Raw genomic sequence first — 20,046 nt, 5'->3', positions numbered from 1 at the left:
CACCGCTGCCCAAATCTGCGCTGGCTCAACAGTTGTCCAACTCAATGAACAACACACATACATACACACCGAGAGCTGTCCAAATCCCCCTCAGGGTCCCTGATAGTAGCCACCCTGGGGTCAGGCCTTGTGTCAGCGTCCAAGGCCTGGGGTCTCTGTGGGCAGCTGGCCTGGCTAATCCTGCTGCTGGAGGCCACTGGTTCTCAAACTAAAGGCCAAGGACCCCCAGGGGGCCGCAGAGCAGGGATCTCAGGGAGCAAGGGAGTGTGTGATTTGTTCCCAATGCAGGGGGCTTTGTTTGTTTTTGGCTTGTTTTGGATTCAAATCAAACATCATTTCCAGGCTATGCTGTGAAATTATGTCTCTTGGGCGTTGTAAATACAATCATTGACCATTGTGAACAGCAGACTATTACACACACTTGAAAACACAAGCCCTGGACTTGTAGAATAATAAAACTGAAAACAAAGCCTGTAGCGCTATTTGTTTTGAAGCTAAAACCACGCACAAAAAGACAAATCCTGGCATTTGATTCAACATTGGGCCCTCAATAGTGTGGTAACGTTCATCTTGTCTTCTTCTTTGAGATAGGTTTGAAGTTTCTTTTTTGCTATTCAATCAGCCCCACTCATTTGATTACAAATGAAGCAAATAACGCAATCGATCAAATCTAAAACTAAAACTCCCACCTGATTTGACGATGCTCACAGACCTGCTGTAGATTCAGGTTAACAGGCGGTGTTGGTATATTCCAAGAGGGCAGCTCTGGAGGTCTTTGCATCTTAAAAAAAATAAAGGGGGGATACAAGTCTGTTTTTTAGATTACTGTTTTACACCAGGGGTCACCAACCTTTTTAAAACAGAGAGCAACTTCTTGGATACTGATTAATGTTAAGGACTGCCGGTTTGATACACACAAATTTGCTCAAATTACCTTTAATAATGTTATTATATGTTATATATTTTATGCTAATGTTATGTTAATGATATCATTTACGTGGAGACACTAATCATTTTAATTATTTCACACAAGAATTAGGAATTAAATAAATATCAATAAGCAGCACTGGATTTCGATAAATCTCTGTTGGTGTTTACATTGTTAAATGATCACTCCCACAACATTCTGAGAAAATCACTATCACAACCCATCACCGATAAGTTATTTGTAGAACAGTCCCGCAGTCCACTCATGGCCCTTGGGGGCTACCTGGTGCCGACACCTGTTTCACACTTTTTTAAATCAGTGTAGTTAATAGGGCTGTTGATGGATTCCAAAGTCAAAAGCTTTGCCATTTGGACACATACGCAGTCTGGGTACATGGGAACTGGGTACTGTTGGGCAGATCATGATCCAATACAAGAGCTGTATCAAAAGCTGAAACTTGACACCAAATCAGTTATGCTGAGGCCAGTATCCGGTTACTAGATATTAGGCACAACTGCACTAATCCAATGACATCCAATAAAAAAAAATTGCAAAGCTAATGCTGCTCACTTTTGACTGTCACTGTCAGAGAGGTACTACGGCTATGATTCAATATATTTCCACACCACTGCAAACACAATAGCAACAATTAACATAATGCTAAATAAATACTTCTCGGAACATGTTATTCAAAACTGAGCATTATTACCGTTGAAAGGCTTGGCTTGGATCTCATAAGATTGTGCCGGTGTGCCTAATATGATGTGCTGTGAGTATATGTATCAAGCCCACCCATTCAAAAGTATAACAAAACAATTCAAGTGAGTCACACTCCATCATCACTGCGGTCATGTCATATTGGCCTTACTTTGATTTCTGCAAGCTGCCATGCGAAGTGCAACAGTGTGTGTGATGGCAATGATGCAGTGTTTCCCACGACAGCCATCCATCCATCCATCCATTTCTTGGCACGCATACACACATGCACACACACGAGCCATATGGCCACCCCATCGCCGCTGCATGCCTCCACTGTGCTCTGACCAACATGCAACTGGTAGCTTCCGATGCAGAATGTATTCAATCAAAGTGGAGGAAAATAAAATAGATGAGACAGTAAACACGGATTCTGAGAGGTGAGTTGAAAGAGAGGAATTATTTGTACAGAGATGAGAGGAGGAGGAGAGAGGGGTGCCATTTGGTAGTTGGTGTTGTGGTGTTTGGGGGAGCAGATGGCCGGGCTCGAGGAGGGGCGTGTCTTGTCCTTGCGACCCTTCACAAATCACACAGTTCTCCCCCGAGGGGCTCGCGACTCGTCCTTCAATAAGAATCAATGGGAATTACTTGGCCAGAGAAAGGGATGAATGGGCGGCGGGGCGCGAGACCTCTTCCTTTGTTGTACTGGTGCGTGTCACAGAGCCCCCTGCTCCACACACACGCACAAACACACACACGCGCGCGCGCGCACACGTAGCTACACGCGCACACAAGGGACAATGTGCAAAGCACTCCAGTTAAACAATCGATATCCAGTTAAACAATTTCTCAAACTCGCGCACGTGCGTAATAAGGAGAGAGGTGGGCGGAGCTTCAAGTAGACAACTCCAGAATCTGGCGGCGTGAATTGAGGGTGGAGAAACGTGGTCATAAGCGCAAGAGTTGGGGGGTACTTTCCAACTCGCCATACGTCCCAGTCACGCATTGCAGGCGTAATTGCAAAATGCGTGCCGCGTCATGGTGATGAATGACTGATGGTATACGGAGGCAGAGGGAGAGGTGCACAGGGCACCTCCGATAGTCGCGCAGAGGTGAAATAATAAAAGGCCTCCGGAGAGGGATTTGACGACACGCCACATAGGAGCTTTGTAACCCTTTGAGACGCTCTACAATGCTGCAAGCCAAAATCAACTGGTTAAATGAAATCCGCGTCCTATATAGCTAAACACACACTGGTATCTTCATGGAAGCACCATGTCAGGCAAGCATAATGGTGTTAAAGCTCAAGGTTAAAGGCCCCTGAAGTCGCATGAAAGGGCACATTACAAGCACATTGTTGCTTATTTGCCTGAGCAATGGTAAGAACTAAGGAGGAACCATTTTTGGGCGACTTGAGTGGGGTCCGAAATGGACCGAAAATGCCTCTCTGTATGGAAAGAAAGAAAGAAAGGAACCATAACCTCTTTTAGACTAGTCAATCTTATTGTTATTATTATTAGGCAGTGGCGAGCCATCAGGGCCGGAAATGTCTTCTCTGATGGCCTAAACATTAAGCGCTGTCTTCAATTTACTATTATATTTTCCCCATGATATTATATTAATATATTCCCTACAACAGTCTTTTAATTCTGTAAACGGTTCTCTTGGATTTACTGCTTCCACTCCTGTATGTTGATACTTCTTTGTCCAAACAGATTTCAGCCTCTACAGGTATGTAGGTATGTGTTTCAATGTCAATATAATCCATCCAAAGACTTCTGAATCAGAGGCGCTGGCTGATGTAACTTAAATTATAAGCGATGGGACTGTTAAACCAATCAGATTTAAAATTTCACTCAGAGGGCCAGCAAGCAGGCCTATAATAAAGCCAACATTTTTCTGTCCTCTGATTGGTTGGCCATAGCAAGCCAACTTGCAAAACTAGTAAAACACGTCTGGAGCAATCTGCACACATTAATGCAATTAAAGGCCCTGTTAAGTGAATTTAGAAATTTGTTTCAGAATACATTATGAATGTTTGAAAATAATTGCTGAAAGGATCTGCAAAAACTGTTCTAAATTGTGGAGATATAGCATTAAACTGTTTCCCACCATTTCAGTTCACCTAATTTTTTTGGGCGTGACTAAAACAAGGCCCAGGCAGGTATGCACTTTGGTGTCCAGCATCAGTCACCCCTCCCCCACTATATAACAACTCAGCGCCTTCGTCCGTAACTGGCTATCTGTCTGGCACAATTGTGAGTTACTTAATTACAATTATTTGGCCCATTTCTACTACTAAAGTGTGAAATTAGCTAGCTAGCCATGCTTGCAACCTGAAATGTGACAATGTACACAACAGCTCAGTGTTGTAAATGTGTTTATTCAGGCTACCATAATATGTTGAGATACAAAGCATTATGAGGTTTACAACTAGCAGGAAGTATATACTCAAATGTCTGTCAATGTTAGCCACAGGCTAAATAACTCACATATGCACTGAAACAACACAGCCACAACAAGTGAGGTGGTGACAGATTGGTTTCTGTCCAACACTTAGGGCCCTATTTTCGTAGACAGCGCAGCGTATAAAACTGGCACATTTTTATATTTGTGCCATGCAGGGCAAGTCTTATTTAATGTGTTGGGGAATTTGGCAGACCACGCGGTGCCACGCAGGGTGTTCTGGCAGACCAAGACCGTTTTCTTTTACTTGTCCCCGGCACACCTGACAATTTGGTGTTAGAAAGTAGACTGTATTTGGACCAGGAGAAAAAAAAAAGTCTTAAGTTGTGGCGCAGGTGATGCGATTTTGGTGGATTTGATCATGGTGCAGGCAGACAGATTCTGAGATGTGTTTAATAGATGTCATCATATTTCATTTATAAATATGACAACTGCTTACATTGTATCCTCTGAATCATTGAACGCATTATTATCATCACTTTTATTATATTTATTAAAGCACCACAATGGCCGCGCAACAGTTATGTCTTGTCACACGCTGACGCATGGTCAAGGGTGGAAGGCAGTCTCCAAATGCCAACTTTTAAAACTAAAAGGGTAACAAAAATTGAATATTACATTACACATTTTCAAGATATCACGTAACTTTTATGAAAAACTTTTAAAATTGACTGTTACATCTGTTTTCCTCCCACATTCCTAAAACATGCATGGTTCATTGAAAACTCAAATTTTCCCGTAAGTGTGACTGTGAGTTGAATAGGTGTTTGTCTACATGTGCCCTGTGATTGGCAGGTGACTAGTTCAGGGTGTACCTCGCCTCTGCCCAAAGTCACTGTGGGCTCAGCACACCCACAACCCTTGTGAGGATGAATAATACAAGACGTCATGCATTTTTTATTTTAAAAAATGGATATTGTCACCAAAAACACAAGATGAGATTTATCATGTTTTATTTATTATTAATTTATTTTAGATTTAGTTTAATCGCTTAACATTTGTTGACCTACAGTCTACTGAATTATAGTTTGATCTTATTTACTAAAGTATATGAGAAGTGGCCTCCTCTTTCATTTTTGTGCATTTGGTCCACAGTGGAATAAGTATAGGAATCCCTGATGTAACAAGATTCATTACACAAGATCAATGTCAATATCAATATCAGAAATTCTGCCTTTACGAAAATGATAATGTTCAGTCATGCTACATAAGAGCACACAACTGTCTGTATGATGCACTGCAGTTCTACACCACTACAAGAACAACAATGAAAAACGCACAGTGATACGTTTCTGACAGTGTAAATAATAAATAAAAAATTACATCATTGTTTGTTAGGCAGAATTTATGATACAGTTTTTGTAATATAGTCACCAGTGATTGCACAGACAGTGACTGTAAGTGGAAAACTCCATGAAAAAAAGCATGTTGAAATTTAAGAGGCGGCATGTCATGGGTTTAATCCTATATAAATCATAAGTGACGTAAACCTCAGTGATGATCCATAAAGCCGTGCAGCTCATGTTAAAATGAAGTCTTTGATGAAAAATAGCTGCCATAAGCTCTTATTAACATCCTGCAAACACGTGCAAATTCTCTGAGGAAACACGCACACATCCCAAATGCAGTGTAGGGATTTGCATTGGGTCCTGTGATGTGATTGCATGCAGAAACGGTGATATTATCAAACCTGATCAGACCCTCTCTCTGGTGTTGTATTATTGTGGGAGAGCAGGTGCTGCTGGCCCAATTACCATACAGCTGAAAGCACAAAGAGAAAAACTTTACTCCCTGTATGTGCCCCCGTCCATACACACACACGCACACACACACACACGCACACACAGAAACCCCCTTTCTCCCCCTCAAAGTCCCTTAATGACAGCCACGCGAGTGACACACCACCAAGTCTCTTTTTACAGCCTGCACCAAAAGAGACGCAGTCCAACACCGAAGAGGACTTGCCTGCGCTACTTGTTTGAATTTTCGCACTTTTGGTTAGCGTATTTAGGCATTTCATTCGTTAGCGGAATAAAAAAAAAAAAAAAAAAAAATCCTCAAGTGTGACGTCATCAGTCAGTGGCGTGAATGCGATTGCCGAAGTGTAAAATTGTGCATCTTGCCGCCAAAAACGAAAGATAAACCCATTAGAAGAGGCCTTGTGGAGTGTGAACATGTGTACGCCACGCCAGGTCTTACACTATAGGAATGTGGCCCAGCAGATGGTCCGAGGTGAACGCTTGGACCATGAGCTTGGCCCACGGGGGTGCAACGGGTTGGCTTCACGTAGAGTGTATAGCCCCAATTCTGGATCTACGATCGGCCCATCCCGCGGTTCAGCTTGTTGCTGCCGTGCGCGATGGTTTCGTGGGCTCAAAAATTTGTCGGAATGTAGAAGAAGGGTGGGGGTATCAGGAGGGGAAGCGAGGGGTTGTTGTACATTTAACAGCTCTCTATAGCCATTTGGTGTGTCCCTTTGAGAGAAAGAGAGAAGCGAGGAGGGGGTGGGCCTAGAAAAAAGTTGTGTGTGCAGTGCACCCCCCCCCCCGTAACCCCCCCTTTTTTGTGATGGCCTCGGGGCGGACTTGTGGTTGTGGAGGGAGGGGAAGAAGAGGAGCAGAGGGGCTTATTTGCATCTTATTACCCTGCGCACACTGGTCTGATATAAAAGCCTGTACGGGAGCGTAGAGCCATCAGACACACACACACACTGTTAACCCGAGTGAGACCAAGAGAGACTTGTTTTCCTCGCTCGGGACACGCATTTCATCAATCAAGTGGGGAAAGACAACAAGGACGCCCACCTTTTTGCGCAAGATCATTTGGAATTATTTCAATCAGGGATTTCCTCCAAGGATCAATTGCGGATTATTTATTTACAAAAAAAAAAATATATCGTAAATTAAACAACAGAGGCTCGTATGGGAAAATAGAAGACAATCATAAGGAAAGTGAATTCTGACTACAAGGACGAGCTCATCAAACTTTCTCCATGTTTTTTTGAGTTGAGCTGTAGCAACCTGTGGAGCTTTGAGCGATTGTTTTGAACGGGCTGTCAACACAATGGGACGCCTGTGTCTGCCCTTGGTTGTCACTCTCTCCCTTTTCACCTGCCAGGTACTGTAGCAATGATTAGCATCAGGCGCATCGGCTGCGTTTTTACGCACCGATTTTCTGTAGATTTTAAATATTGACGCGCCTAAATGACAACAACTTTATGATTGTTTGCCTGCTTGTTTCTAATACCACCGATGTGTGCTACGACTTTAGGTTTTGTGCTCGGGAGTGTTTGAGCTAAAGCTGCAGGAGTTTCTGAACAAGAAAGGGGTGGCGGGGAACGCCAACTGTTGCCCCGGCAGCGGGGGCTCGGCTCATCAGCCGGGCCACCAGCAGTGCGAGTGCAAAACTTTCTTCCGGATCTGTCTGAAGCACTACCAGGCCAACGTGTCCCCTGAGCCCCCCTGCACATATGGCGGAGCGGTGACCCCCGTTCTGGGCTCCAACTCCTTCCAGGTGCCCGAGACCAACGCGGACACCTTCACCAACCCGATCCGTTTCAATTTCGGCTTCACATGGCCGGTGAGTGACTCACTCAATAGTGGTGTTTAATTTTGTTTAATCATTTGTTGTCATTGTTCAGGATTAACGCGCAAATGTGAATTTAAACAGAGCGATTTCTTAATTCTGTCGTCTCGTTCCATCGGAGCACATTTGCTCTTAAGAGTGTAAAACGCAGCAGATGCTCCCAAAAGGGTCTTTGTCAGTAGTGTGTGAGAAGGTCTATTGTAGTAGAGTGTATGTGTTTGTGGGGTGGGGGTTATCGCGGGCGCAGGGGGTTGGGGTTCGGTCGGGTGGTGTTTTCACCAAACGCCTCTCTCCGACCAGGCGTGGTGGGAAATTTAACATCCTCAGAGTTGGCACATCATTGGCAGCGCAGCGTGAAATTCCGCCCCGTTTGCTTCACGACGGAGTCCTAGTGCGATAGTAGCAGGGCCGTAAAAGGGAAGCAGGTAGTCGTGAGCCTTATTAGGCCCCTAATCAAGACCGTGCAATGAGGCTATGAAGTTTATTGGGAGGCGTCCCTATTGCACCCTCCCACCCCCCCTTTATGCGGCTCTACAGGCTGAGCAGCTGTTGACTCTCCTTGTCTCTTTTTTTCTCCCCCAGGGGACATTTTCACTGATCATTGAGGCTCTGCACACAGACTCCCTGGACGACCTGGCAACAGGTGGGTAACAGCAAGAGAAGCAGCAGTGTAACCCGAAGACACACCAGCAGGCTAATTGTGGCAATGTTTTCCTCTTTAATGGCATTTTTTACCCCCATTTAACTCATTGAAAGAATAACATGGAACTTGTCATTCGAGAAAATAACATCTGAATTAATAACTAAATTCTAAATTTAAAGGGTAGCAAACAAAGAATTAAGGGTGGTCTTAATGGCACACGCACTGTGTTGCATTAGTAAGGCAAACATAAATGTGGCTGTAAGAAGATGTGAGATAAAGAACACACTTTGGGCAGGTGTCACCTGCAAGTCTTATCACATAATGATAACACTGAAATGATGACTAACTAAACTGACCGCAGCTCAGAAGTGTGCTGATAAAGGAAAATGTGCTGGTCACTGTGTAAAACACAGATGTGCAGCCATTTAAAAACAACTGCTGTGTTTTGAATAGTGTCATACTCTGCAGAATACTTTGCATTAAAAACAAATGACCAATGAGTTGCCGTGTGGTTGATTTTCACAGACAACCCAGAGCATCTCATCAGCCGCATCACCACTCAGCGTCACCTGACAGTGGGGGACGAATGGTCCAAAGACATGCAGACAGCCGGCAGGACGGAGCTACGTTACTCCTACCGCTTCCTGTGTGACGAGCATTATTACGGCGAGGGCTGCTCTGTGTTCTGTCGGCCCCGAGACGATGCCTTCGGACACTTCACCTGTGGAGAGCGTGGCGAGATCATTTGCAACTCTGGCTGGAAGGGACAGTACTGCACCGAACGTAAGTCTTTATTGGTTTGTTTACATCCCGCCTGCATGGGATATAACTGATGCAGTGATGTTCCTCCTGTCATTGTTACTAAAATACCTAATATTTAAATTCACCAATAGTTGTGCCTATGCCTCAAAACTTGACCTATGATAATGGCTTCAAATGGCATCCAGTAGTTAGTCATTTATAAAGTTAGCTCCTCCAACAGTCACTTGGCTGTCGCTACTGTTCAAGGACCCCAACCCCCCCCCCCCCCTCCCTATGTCCTAATGCAGGGCCCGTGTGCAACAGGCGTCAGTTAGTTATCCCCAAGCACCAGAGGCCTCCATTCTAATGAGCCGCAGTGGCTCCTCAGTAATTCACACGCCGCGTGCCTTCCATTAGACCACTGGGGCCTCCTCACCCCCAAAACCTCCTCCCCGATTGGCCAAGTGGGGGTCCCGCATTGTTGTGGCCCGAGCCGGTGATTGGCCAAGCGGGGCTGTGTATTGTTGTTCAGTGGGCAGCTGCTCGGTGCAAGGAGACAATGGAGCAGCTGTCTGGTGGTTAGCTCCACACAGACCAGCTGGCCCTGGGAGAGAGGTGGTTGGAAGAGGGGTGGGGGCGAGGGGCTGGGTGAGAGGAGAGATGGGAGGAGGAAAGGAGGGATGCTGAAGGCCAGTGGAAAAGAAGCAGCAGAAATAGGACAGAATGATGGGAAAGGGAGGAGAAACAGATTGGAGAGGACACCATAGGTGTATGGTTGTGGAGATGGTGGTCGGTGAGAAGGGGGTGGTGGGCGAGGGTGAGAAAAAGAGACTTCAGACCCACAGTCAAGTGGGAGAAAGGCGTCTTTGTGTGGGATGCTTTTGTGTTGGAGAGCAACCATGTTAATAGAGAGGGCCTGTTGGCTGCTATGGTGGCTTTAGAAACCAAAGCGCCCCCCCCCCACCCCCATCCTTTGGTGTCGTGTCCAAAGCCACCACAGCAGCTAAGTCCTGAAGGTAAAAAGTCCGGCAAATTGTGCAGCACAGTCTAAACTAAAACTCTGCAGTGAGTGGTCTTTATCAGGAATGGCCTCCTGACCCTAATTCCTCCCCCTATTTGACTGTTTTGCGCTGTGGCAGCTGCGTTTTTATTGGTCTCCTATCAGTGGCTCAAAGTATAGAATGAAAGACTGAGAAACAGGTGAACATGTAAAGGACATGGCGGGAAAGCCACAAAACAGCCCATGGAACAATCAAACAGATAAGGCGGATGAAGGGACAAGTACATTTTGCTTTACTCACCTTTTTGCTTTCTTTTTCCCCTCTGCAGCAATTTGTCTTCCTGGCTGCGATGAAGATCATGGCTTCTGTGAGAAACCTGGAGAATGCAAGTAAGTTGAGAAATGACTTGTTGTCCTTCCATTTTTAACGGACACTCACACTCGGTCGGGCGTGTTTGTACTGGCTTTGTTACTAACGGCATTTGATTCATGGTGGCTTCCAGGTGCCGTGTGGGATTCAGTGGTCGTTACTGTGATGACTGTATCCGTTACCCGGGCTGCCTCCATGGTACGTGCCAACAACCCTGGCAGTGCAACTGCCAGGAGGGATGGGGCGGCCTCTTCTGCAACCAGGGTGAGTGTCTTGGATTTTTGCATTCAGTTGCAAGATGGTTCCTTGTATGCCAAGAGATTAAACTCGCAATAAATCTGTGCTGTGAATTATTTTATTTGATATCTTTTTTTTTTATTGCTGTTTCCAGATCTCAACTACTGTACACACCACAAGCCATGTCTCAATGGTGCCACATGTACCAACACTGGCCAGGGCAGCTACACTTGCTCCTGTCCGCCTGGTTATACAGGCGCCAGCTGCGAAATCGAGGTCAATGAATGTTCTGGAAACCCCTGTCGCAATGGTGGCAGCTGCTCCGTAAGTATCAAAGACAGCTGTCAATAAAAATGTGAGCTGAAACAAGACATTAAGCAATTGTTTACCTTCTCTGCGATATAGGACCAAGATGGGAGCTATAAGTGCACCTGCCCACCTGGTTTCTATGGCAACAACTGTGAGTTGAGTGCCAGTAGCTGTGCAGATGGGCCTTGCTTCAATGATGGACGCTGTGTCGACAACCCGGAGGGGGGCTACTTCTGTCAGTGCCCCATGGGCTACGCTGGATTCAACTGTGAGAAAAAAATTGACCACTGCTCATCCAACCCCTGCTTGAATGGTAGGTATTCTCTTGCTCTCTTGTAAATGCTGCGTCGTCACCAACATCTAAACTGACAAATGAAACATGAGTGATTTGATGCTGACTTCTTCCTACTTTTCCCTCCGCAGGAGCAGAATGTGTGGATTTAGTGAACTCGTACCTCTGTCAGTGTACTGAAGGCTTTTCTGGTACTAACTGTGAGGACAGCAGCAGCAGCCTCCATGGACACTGTCTGTCTTTTCCTTGTCAGAATGGCGGGACATGCCAGGAGGGAGCAAATGGCTACACATGCACCTGCCCTCCAGGTATAATTTCATATTTAAAATGACTTCCTTGTTTAGAGTATACAACAAGCAGACTCCTAAAACTGGCTTCTCGTGCAGGGTATACCGGCAAAAACTGCAGTTCCCCCATCTCGCGCTGTGCTCACAATCCCTGCCACAATGGAGCCACTTGCCACGAACGTGGCGGCCGCTATGTGTGCGCCTGTTTGCCAGACTACGGTGGGCACAACTGCCAGTTCCTCTTACCAGAAGTTCCCAAGGGTCAGCCAGTGGTGGATGGACCGGACAGACGATATTCCTCACTGGAAAGCGAAAGCTTTGACGGTGACGACAACGACGACGGCGGCTTCCCCTGGACCGCCGTGTGCGCTGGCGTCTTCCTCGTTCTGGTGATTCTCATCGGTTGCTCCGTGTTGGTGGTCTACGCTCGGGTCAAACTGCAGGAGCGGCACGGTCATCGCAGCGACAGCGTCCGAAGCGACAGCCACGAAACGATGAACAACCTGACGACCACCAACAACTGCCTCCGCAGTGACAAGGAGTTGGTCACTGTGATGACAACATCCATTAAAAACACCAACAAAAAGGCAGATTACCATTCCGAGCTGGCCGGGTCACTTGGTGGTCTGAGTGGGATCAGCGGGCTTAATGGACTTGGTGGATCGGACAAGCAAGGCTTTAAGACTCGCTACTCCAGTGTGGAGTACAACCTCGTCCATGAGCTGCGGCCGGAGGAGGTGTCATTGCGCAAACATGACGGCCATGATGGGCTAGAGGTGAAATGTGAGCTGCTGGAAGAATCTGATATCGAGGAAATATGCAGGAAAAGACAAAACAGGTACCTTGTAGTTAAAAATACGCTCAAATCAAGCTCAGAAATGAATGAAAATATGTATTCACTGGTACTTAAATTCCGAATTTACCTTCATCTGTCCTGTAGTGAAGCATCAGAAGAGAAACAAACGGAAGAGTCACCAAGCTGCAGCGAAACCATGTATCAATCATCCTATGATCTGAACCAGCATGCCGCCAGTGATCATAAATACCAGTCTTCCAGTGATGTCAAATACCAGTCAAGCTGTGACGTTGAATATCACTGCAGTGCCAGTGGTGAGAACAAGTACCAGTGCGCCACGGACACCAAATACCAGTCTGTATACGTCATGTCGGACCAGAAAGATGAGTGTTTAATCGCTACAGAGGTGAGACACAATTCCGTGCATACCGAGTAGACAAAACCTATAGCGTCAGAGACGCGTTGCAAGTTGGGTTGGAAATTGATTGATTGATTTTTATTTGATTAGCTTGAATCAAAACAACCATTTACAGAATTGTACAGGATAACAAAGCCAACCAAAAGGGTGGAAGGTGAAGCTTGCAGCTTATGCCATTTTTAAATTAATACCGTTGCAAAAATGTCATTCGTCTTTCAGGTATGATACCATCTGGAGCAAGTTCCAACCACGTCCCTCTGGACGACGGTGGTCCTCGCTAACCCTGAGCAGTAGAGCTCAGCTTGTCTCCAGGAGGTTTTACTCCTGCGGTTTGCTGCTGTTCCCTGGAATTTACCGAAGGATCTTGGAGCCAAGGTGCCACTGAACCAGTGCAGAGTCAGTGAATTTTGGACAATGCTGACCTCAAACGGGGACGTCGGTTTCACACCTGATGCTCAGCGCTACGAAGTGTCTTCCGAGCACCTGAAGTAGTGCAGGCCTTGTTCAGGTTTGAAACAATGATGGACCAAGTACTCATGACATCCAGTGACTTTTGCTGAAGGACGACGGAAGAGCTCCAGATATAATATTGGCATCGAGGGGGATTCCATTCGTTTGCTCTTGCGGCGTTGACCTGGATGATGAAATAGTAGTACCGTGGAGTACTGATTGAATGAACAGAGTAGTACCTTTGGAGTACTGAGAACTTATGTGTTGTAGTACTGTGCTATGTGCTGTCGTTATTAAAGTACAGTGTCAAAGCTGTCATAGATGACAGCGTACGTTCTGTGTAGTGCTGCAGAGGACAGAGTGTAGACATGGCAAGGGTTGGAAGTCTTGCCACGGCGCAGTCGTCTCAGCTGTAGCCAATTTCCCAAAAGGTAACAGAATTTTTTACTAAGAACACAAGTGGCCCGACTACACATCTTTAAGTCTGCAGCACTGACGGGCTGTGTCGGCTGAGCTGGTTCTCAGCAGAACGTGCCGAACTGAAGACTCCAGTAGACTGCAAATTGATCCGACATGGATCCTGTTGGGCCATACTGGCCCCTGACCCTGAAGGTTTGAATACACAGGGCAATGCTTTTGGCAAGATATCAATTAATATCAAACAAAGTTCATGGGATGTTTTATTACCACTATAGAGTTGTTTGTCCAAACCTCTGACGCTGTTTTGTGTCTCCATCAAACTATGAAGGAGTCATCCCAACTGCCAAGACCTCCTTGCACTACGGGGGTGTATGCGTGTAACGTGCGTTTATGAGCACAGTCGAGGTCACCTGCGTCTTCAACTGTTAGCCAGTCACCGTTTAGCCACCATCGCCCCTTGCCTGCTCATCGTTGGTTAGCATCATGCGATTCATGTTTTTAATCTTATTTTTTATTATTGAAACAAAGATGTTCTTTTAATTTAATTATTTGTGTTCCAACTTGGTGTGATATTTTGTGTTGTAATTTAAGTTTGATTGTTTTTTTTATTTGACAGATTATGTATGAATGTATGTATGTATGTATGTATGTATGTATGTATGTATGTATGTGATAGGCACTTGAGACCACTGTGACTGTGTTGTATTTAAAAGAGAAGTTGTATGTACAGAGCCTGTCATTTTTGTTACTGGTAAACAGCGCAATATTTTTCCAAAATAAAAGAGGAAATATTAGTATATCTGTGTTGAAATGCTCGTATTCATGCTTGGCTAAAGTGTAATGGCAGGACGTTGTGAGAAGTCAGTCCTGTTTATACGCGTGGAGAAAAACGCATACGAGAAATGGAAACAATTTATTTCCCACGAGATATTTTAGGCTTGAGTCAAGACAATCCAACAAATAGTAGAGGGAATTCTGGTTGCCAAGTGATAGTGTCGTGGTATGTGTTTGCGTGTGTGCATGTTTGTGTGTAACAGGGCAGAAAACTGTCTCCTTGTGGAACCACTAAATGAGACAAAGATACACCCCATAATCAGAGACCAATTTGCAAGACCAGAGTCATCTCTTTGTGCGTATGTGTGTGACCGTGCATGCATACGACACAGAGGTTGTTTTATGATTCTATTACTTATGTGTCTTGACAGATTTGTCAAAGTGTGTGTGTGTGTGTGTGTGTCCGTGCGTGTGCGTGTGTTGGTGTGAGTGTGTGCGATCTTGTTTAAAGCGGAGGGATATTTATAGCTCGTGAGGGAAACCACAGTCTGGATTTAGTCCCGGTGGCCCCTGTCTGACTATGATGTGCGTATGTGTATGCGTCTGCGTGTGTGTGTCTTAATGTGTCCATGTGTATATACATGTCATTTGGTGACCACTGGGTGTGTAGATTTATTCATCAAAGAAACTAATGTGACTTGAAGTGCTATAAATACTTCTAAAGACGAGGTAAAGGAATTGGATGAACAAAATGCGCACATATTCAGTTAAGTATTGGACAGTGACAACTGTTTATATGTTGCCTCTGTAAATCCCCATGATGGAATTGCTTGAATGTGTGAGGTTTTACAAGTACATAACTTGGGTCTACTGGCTTGAAATCAGGCAACTGAGTTTTGCATTTATGAATAATGTCTTGATTTCCTAACAAAAAGTCTTCAGTTAAAAAGCTTATACTGAACACACACACGCCATAACTTTGCCTTCAATGCATATCATCTTCAACCATTCTGATACAAGTTGACCTTGGTTTTATCTGTTCAAAACGAAAAATATGATTCTAGAGTAAAAAAAAAAAAAAAAAAAAAACTCAAACATATTTTTTTCAAGAATATGTTCTGTGCAGGTCCACTAGTTGAAACAAGGAGTGCCGATAAATTTTGCATTTGTGGAATAAGAGTTAATCCACCCATTTTTAGCCATCTCTGGGGGCGGCCATTTTGTCACTTCTGACAGCTGAAAATGACATCACAGTTGCTCAGGGCTCGGGTAACGACCAATCACAGCTCACCTGTTTTCTGAAGCTGAGCCATGATTGGTCGTTATCTGAGCCCTGAGCAACTGTGATGTCATTTTCAGTCTACAGAAGTGACAAAATGGCCGCCCCCTGAGATGGCTAAAAACGGGTGGATTTTGCCGCTTAACTCACAGTCCACAATATTAATCTGAATGCCGTGTTTAAACTAGTGGGCCTGCTGGGAACGTATTCTAGAAAAAAATATGTTTGGGTTGATTTCCACTTTAAGGGAAAGAGGTTGCAGGTAGGTTTTTTGATGCATAGGTTTTCTTGTAGCATTCCTTCCCATGGAGTTGCATGCTTGCCTGTGTGTATGTGTGTGTGAGTGTGGGAGAGATGGAGAGAGCACTCTAGCAACTCGTCGTTCCTGGCTGACGCTCACCACATGGAGCTACTTAATCAAACACACACACACACACACCTCAATGAACAGCTCATATATATATATATATATATATATATATATATATATATATATATATATATATATATATATATATATATATATATATATATATATATATATATATATATATATATATATATATATATACATACACACACACACACGCCCACCCTCCCCCCCACACACACCCCCCACACACAGTTTTTTGTCTTTTGTCCTACTTTGTGTTCTCATATTCTTATTCTTTTTTACTTTTTCTTTCTTCTTTTCCTTCTTTGTCAGTTTGTTTGTGCGCTTCAGACTTTTTCATTGTTTTCAGTGTGTGAAGCTGTGTTGGACTGGAAGCAGGTGCCAGGCAGGGCTACGCGAGTGTGCGTGCGTGTGTGTGTGTGCATAATTCACCAGTCAGGAACAGGTGAGAGGAGAAAATGTGCAATGTGTGTCGACAGAAGTGCCAAAATGGCCGCCCCAGAGATGGCGAGATTTTGCTGCTTAACTCGTATTCCGCAAACGCAATATTAATCAGAATGGCTTGTTTCAACTAGTGGGCCTGCATAGAACATATTCTTGAAAAATATGTTTGGGTTGACTTCCTTTTTAAAAACTATTTTCACACAAACATTACCAACTAAAAACTTCATCCAGTACTGTACCTATACTCATTTCGTGGTGAGAATTTTTCAGTGTAAAACTTTGCAGACAATACAAGAATGTTATAGACAATGGCCAGAATGCAGAGAAAACAACTTACGTTTGTGTGAAATTGGTTTGGGTTAATGTGCTGGACTATCACAGCATTCACACAATGATGTGACTCATGCGACACATTTCAAATGACCATGCGCGGCAGCAGGCGGAAGCGGTCACCGGGCCGGCGCTTATGGGCAATAGAGGGATGTTTTGCCTCTCAAAGACTGCGACTGTGACCGCTCAAAAAGTATTTGCTTGTATTACACAAGCGGCGGGCGGTTGTTAGCACATACCATGGTGAGCTTTTTAACTTAACTTTTTTTTCACTGCCACAATAGCTTTTTCGCTGAGTTGGAAAATCGCAGGAGACAGGCTTAGGGCCTGTCCTTTGTTGTTGCTAGGCTGTCCTGCGGCCCTGAACAGCCGCACACACTCGCATCCTCCCTCTGGTGTCAATAGTCACACAAAGCCATGGTCACTGGATGCCATATGCTTCATCGAGAAGAGCCCTCTTTGAACTTCCGAGGGACATCGCTTCAGTCCTTCATGCTAAAATGCACACAGAAGGGCATAGTGTATGTGGGTTTTACAGCTAGAAAAAAATGGCAGGGCAACTAAACACAGTGGATATGAAAAGTCTACAAAGTTTTTGTGACATAAAAGAACGAGACCAAGATAAATCCTTGAAAAACTTTGTGCACCTTTTATGTGACCTATAACCTGTACAACTCAACTGATTGTTTTTAATCAAGAGGGGGCAGGAAAAATAAACTGAAATAATGAGGTTGTGCCTGTATTAAGAATGAACCAAATCATATTCAAGCTCGTGTTGAATCGGAGTCAGCACACACCTGCCACCTTTTAAAGGGCCTCTGATTAACCCCAAATAAATTTCATATGTTATTCAAAGTTTTTCCTGATGTTTATTTTTACTTTTGAGCAGAGGCCTCATTCAATATTATCAAAATCTCACAAACACGTGGGAAACATGTTATTGTCCAGTGAAACAAAGATTAAACTTTTTGGCCATAATTCCAAACGGTCTGTTTGGCACAAACTTAACACCGCCCTTCACCAGAAGAAGACGATGTCTACAGTGAAACATGACGATGGCAGCGTTATGCTTTGGGGTTCGGGGTTACTTTTCTTCAGCTGGAACTAGAGTCTTAGACAAGGTGGAAGAAATTAAGTTGTACAGGTTATAGACCACATTAACTGTAAACGTTTTGAAATGATTCATCTTGGTCTCCTTTTGTTGTACACAAAAACCTGGTATTTGCACAGGGTGGTATTTGAACAGGGTGTGTAGACTTTTTATATCCACTCCAGGTCGGCTACATACCAGGAAAGGTAGTTTATAATTACTGTACTACATTCTATAATTCCAATTTCTCCTTTGACAAATCACTTGCTGTGAGACATTGTAAAACTTCACTAAAAGACAATGGTATCCATATACTGGGGTGAGCAACATAAAATTGCTTATTTTCATTTTTAGATTTTTTTCCCTCCTTTTCATATTACACATTTGCCATGGTACTTGTTGTTGCCTGGCAGAATTTGTGGCGCACAATCATTTGTGCATCATATGCTAATTGTGCTTGCTAGACTGTTTTTCAATGTCATCCTCCAAAAGAGCACAGCATTACTGCCATGCCATGTTACTTTTTGACAATTTTATTATAGATTTACTTATTATTTTCACCATACACTGAGAAGGCCCACATCACTTTCACAGTACATATAAAATAAAGTTATTTCTTACCAATTCTATTCTTTTAATGTTGCTTCTCTGCGTAAATTTACATTGTATATGATTCTGGGGTATCATGTCCTGATATAAATAAAATTGATTTAGAATTGTTGGCTGTTAGTGTATCTTTGTCATTAACATTCATCAAGAGCATATTAGCACAAATTACGAGCATCAGAAATCAAACAAGTAGTTTTACAGTATATGAAAAAAAAATGTTGTCTATGTTAGTCCCTCTCTTGCACACTCACTCAGTCCACACACGCCTTTTATTGTGGAGGATAGTAGGCAGGACCGTATCCAATCCAGAGAACAGGCTGTTTAAGTGTGTCTCTGCTATAATCTGATTAAACTGTCCATTCATGTGTCTCTCCTCGAAGAAAATCTTAGATGACATTTTTTGTATTTGCATGACATTGTGATTGTTACTTTCAGTGAAAATGGAACCACAAAGTTTTTGTAAAATGTCGAAGAATTCCTCCCCTGAACAGTGCATTACATTTGCCCCTTTTTTTACGGTCCCTTGAAATTGTAAAAGTAAAAAAAAAACACACACATATGATGTAGACATTATTTATGGGATGTCAAGTAAAACAAAAAGCATATGGCCGTAAAGAAGGAATGTATCTTAGGTAAAAGATGGGTCTATTAGAATGAACAAAAATGATTTCAAGGGATTAAAGGTGTTTTACATTAGCGCTTGTCTGACATTGTTAGTTTAAAAGCAGAGTAAAACGTTTTCATTTGTTTTTGCATGAATCTATAAAATGAATGACCTACTAACCTATTTTCACAGATAGCACGAAACAATTTACAAAAATGTGTTTAAATTTCATGGGTTTGAATCTGGGCTGCGGCATTCCTGTGAGGAGTTTGCGTGTTCTTACCATGCCTGTGTTCAAAACCAGAGTGGGACTAATTTTCAGCCCTGGAGTTTTACGGCACGGACCGGCCCACTTTACTTCACGTTTTAATGAAGATATACAATTGAACTTATTAGTGTATCAATATAAAATAGATTACCCTTCCCTCCAACAATATTCATACTGCATTTTTGCCTTAATCAAAAATCTAAATTACAATAGAATGGGCTTACAAGATCATGATCAGTGTTCATTTGAACAAGTCAGAGAACATAAATAGTTAAAATGGTCAAATGAACAAAAGGGGAACAATAGACAAGTATACATAACATGGGATAAGACATTTTACACTAACCAGGGCGTGTTTGCAAAACACTGTTACGCCAGCAAGATTAAGGCAGCTAACACTGCACTTCCTGTTAGTGCCCTTATTTTGAAACCTATTCACACCACGTCCGGTGCAATACTTAGCCAACTGACGCTAACTTGAAGACAGCAAAGGTACAGTACAATAATCGTAGGAGGCTTTCCCATCATGCTTTGTTACCGTTACAAGTAACACTTTCGCCTGTGTTATGCATCATAAACGTGTTGTTTTTGTTCAGACAGCGTGTAATATAGTTAC

At 43.7% G+C, this 20,046-nt stretch overlaps 1 protein-coding gene across 1 annotated transcript; it reads left to right on the top strand.

The window, feature by feature from the left end:
* The first annotated feature begins 7,153 nt into the window (after positions 1-7,153).
* On the top strand, positions 7,154-14,404 carry dldh (dihydrolipoamide dehydrogenase). Its single transcript, XM_086025541.1, has 12 exons — positions 7,154-7,207; positions 7,361-7,669; positions 8,258-8,318; positions 8,844-9,101; positions 10,389-10,449; positions 10,563-10,693; positions 10,821-10,990; positions 11,072-11,288; positions 11,399-11,575; positions 11,654-12,392; positions 12,495-12,756; positions 12,988-14,404. The coding sequence occupies exons 1-12, from the start codon at positions 7,154-7,156 to the stop codon at positions 12,991-12,993; spliced, it is 2,445 nt and encodes an 814-aa protein (XP_085881667.1). The 3' UTR covers positions 12,994-14,404.
* Positions 14,405-20,046: the final 5,642 nt, after the last annotated feature.

Source organism: Filicampus tigris, chromosome 3, assembly GCF_054856515.1.
Source record: "Filicampus tigris isolate MCC_2025a chromosome 3, RoL_Ftig_1.0, whole genome shotgun sequence".
NCBI lineage: Eukaryota > Metazoa > Chordata > Actinopteri > Syngnathiformes > Syngnathidae > Filicampus > Filicampus tigris.
This window is presented reverse-complemented; position numbering and strand designations above follow the sequence as displayed.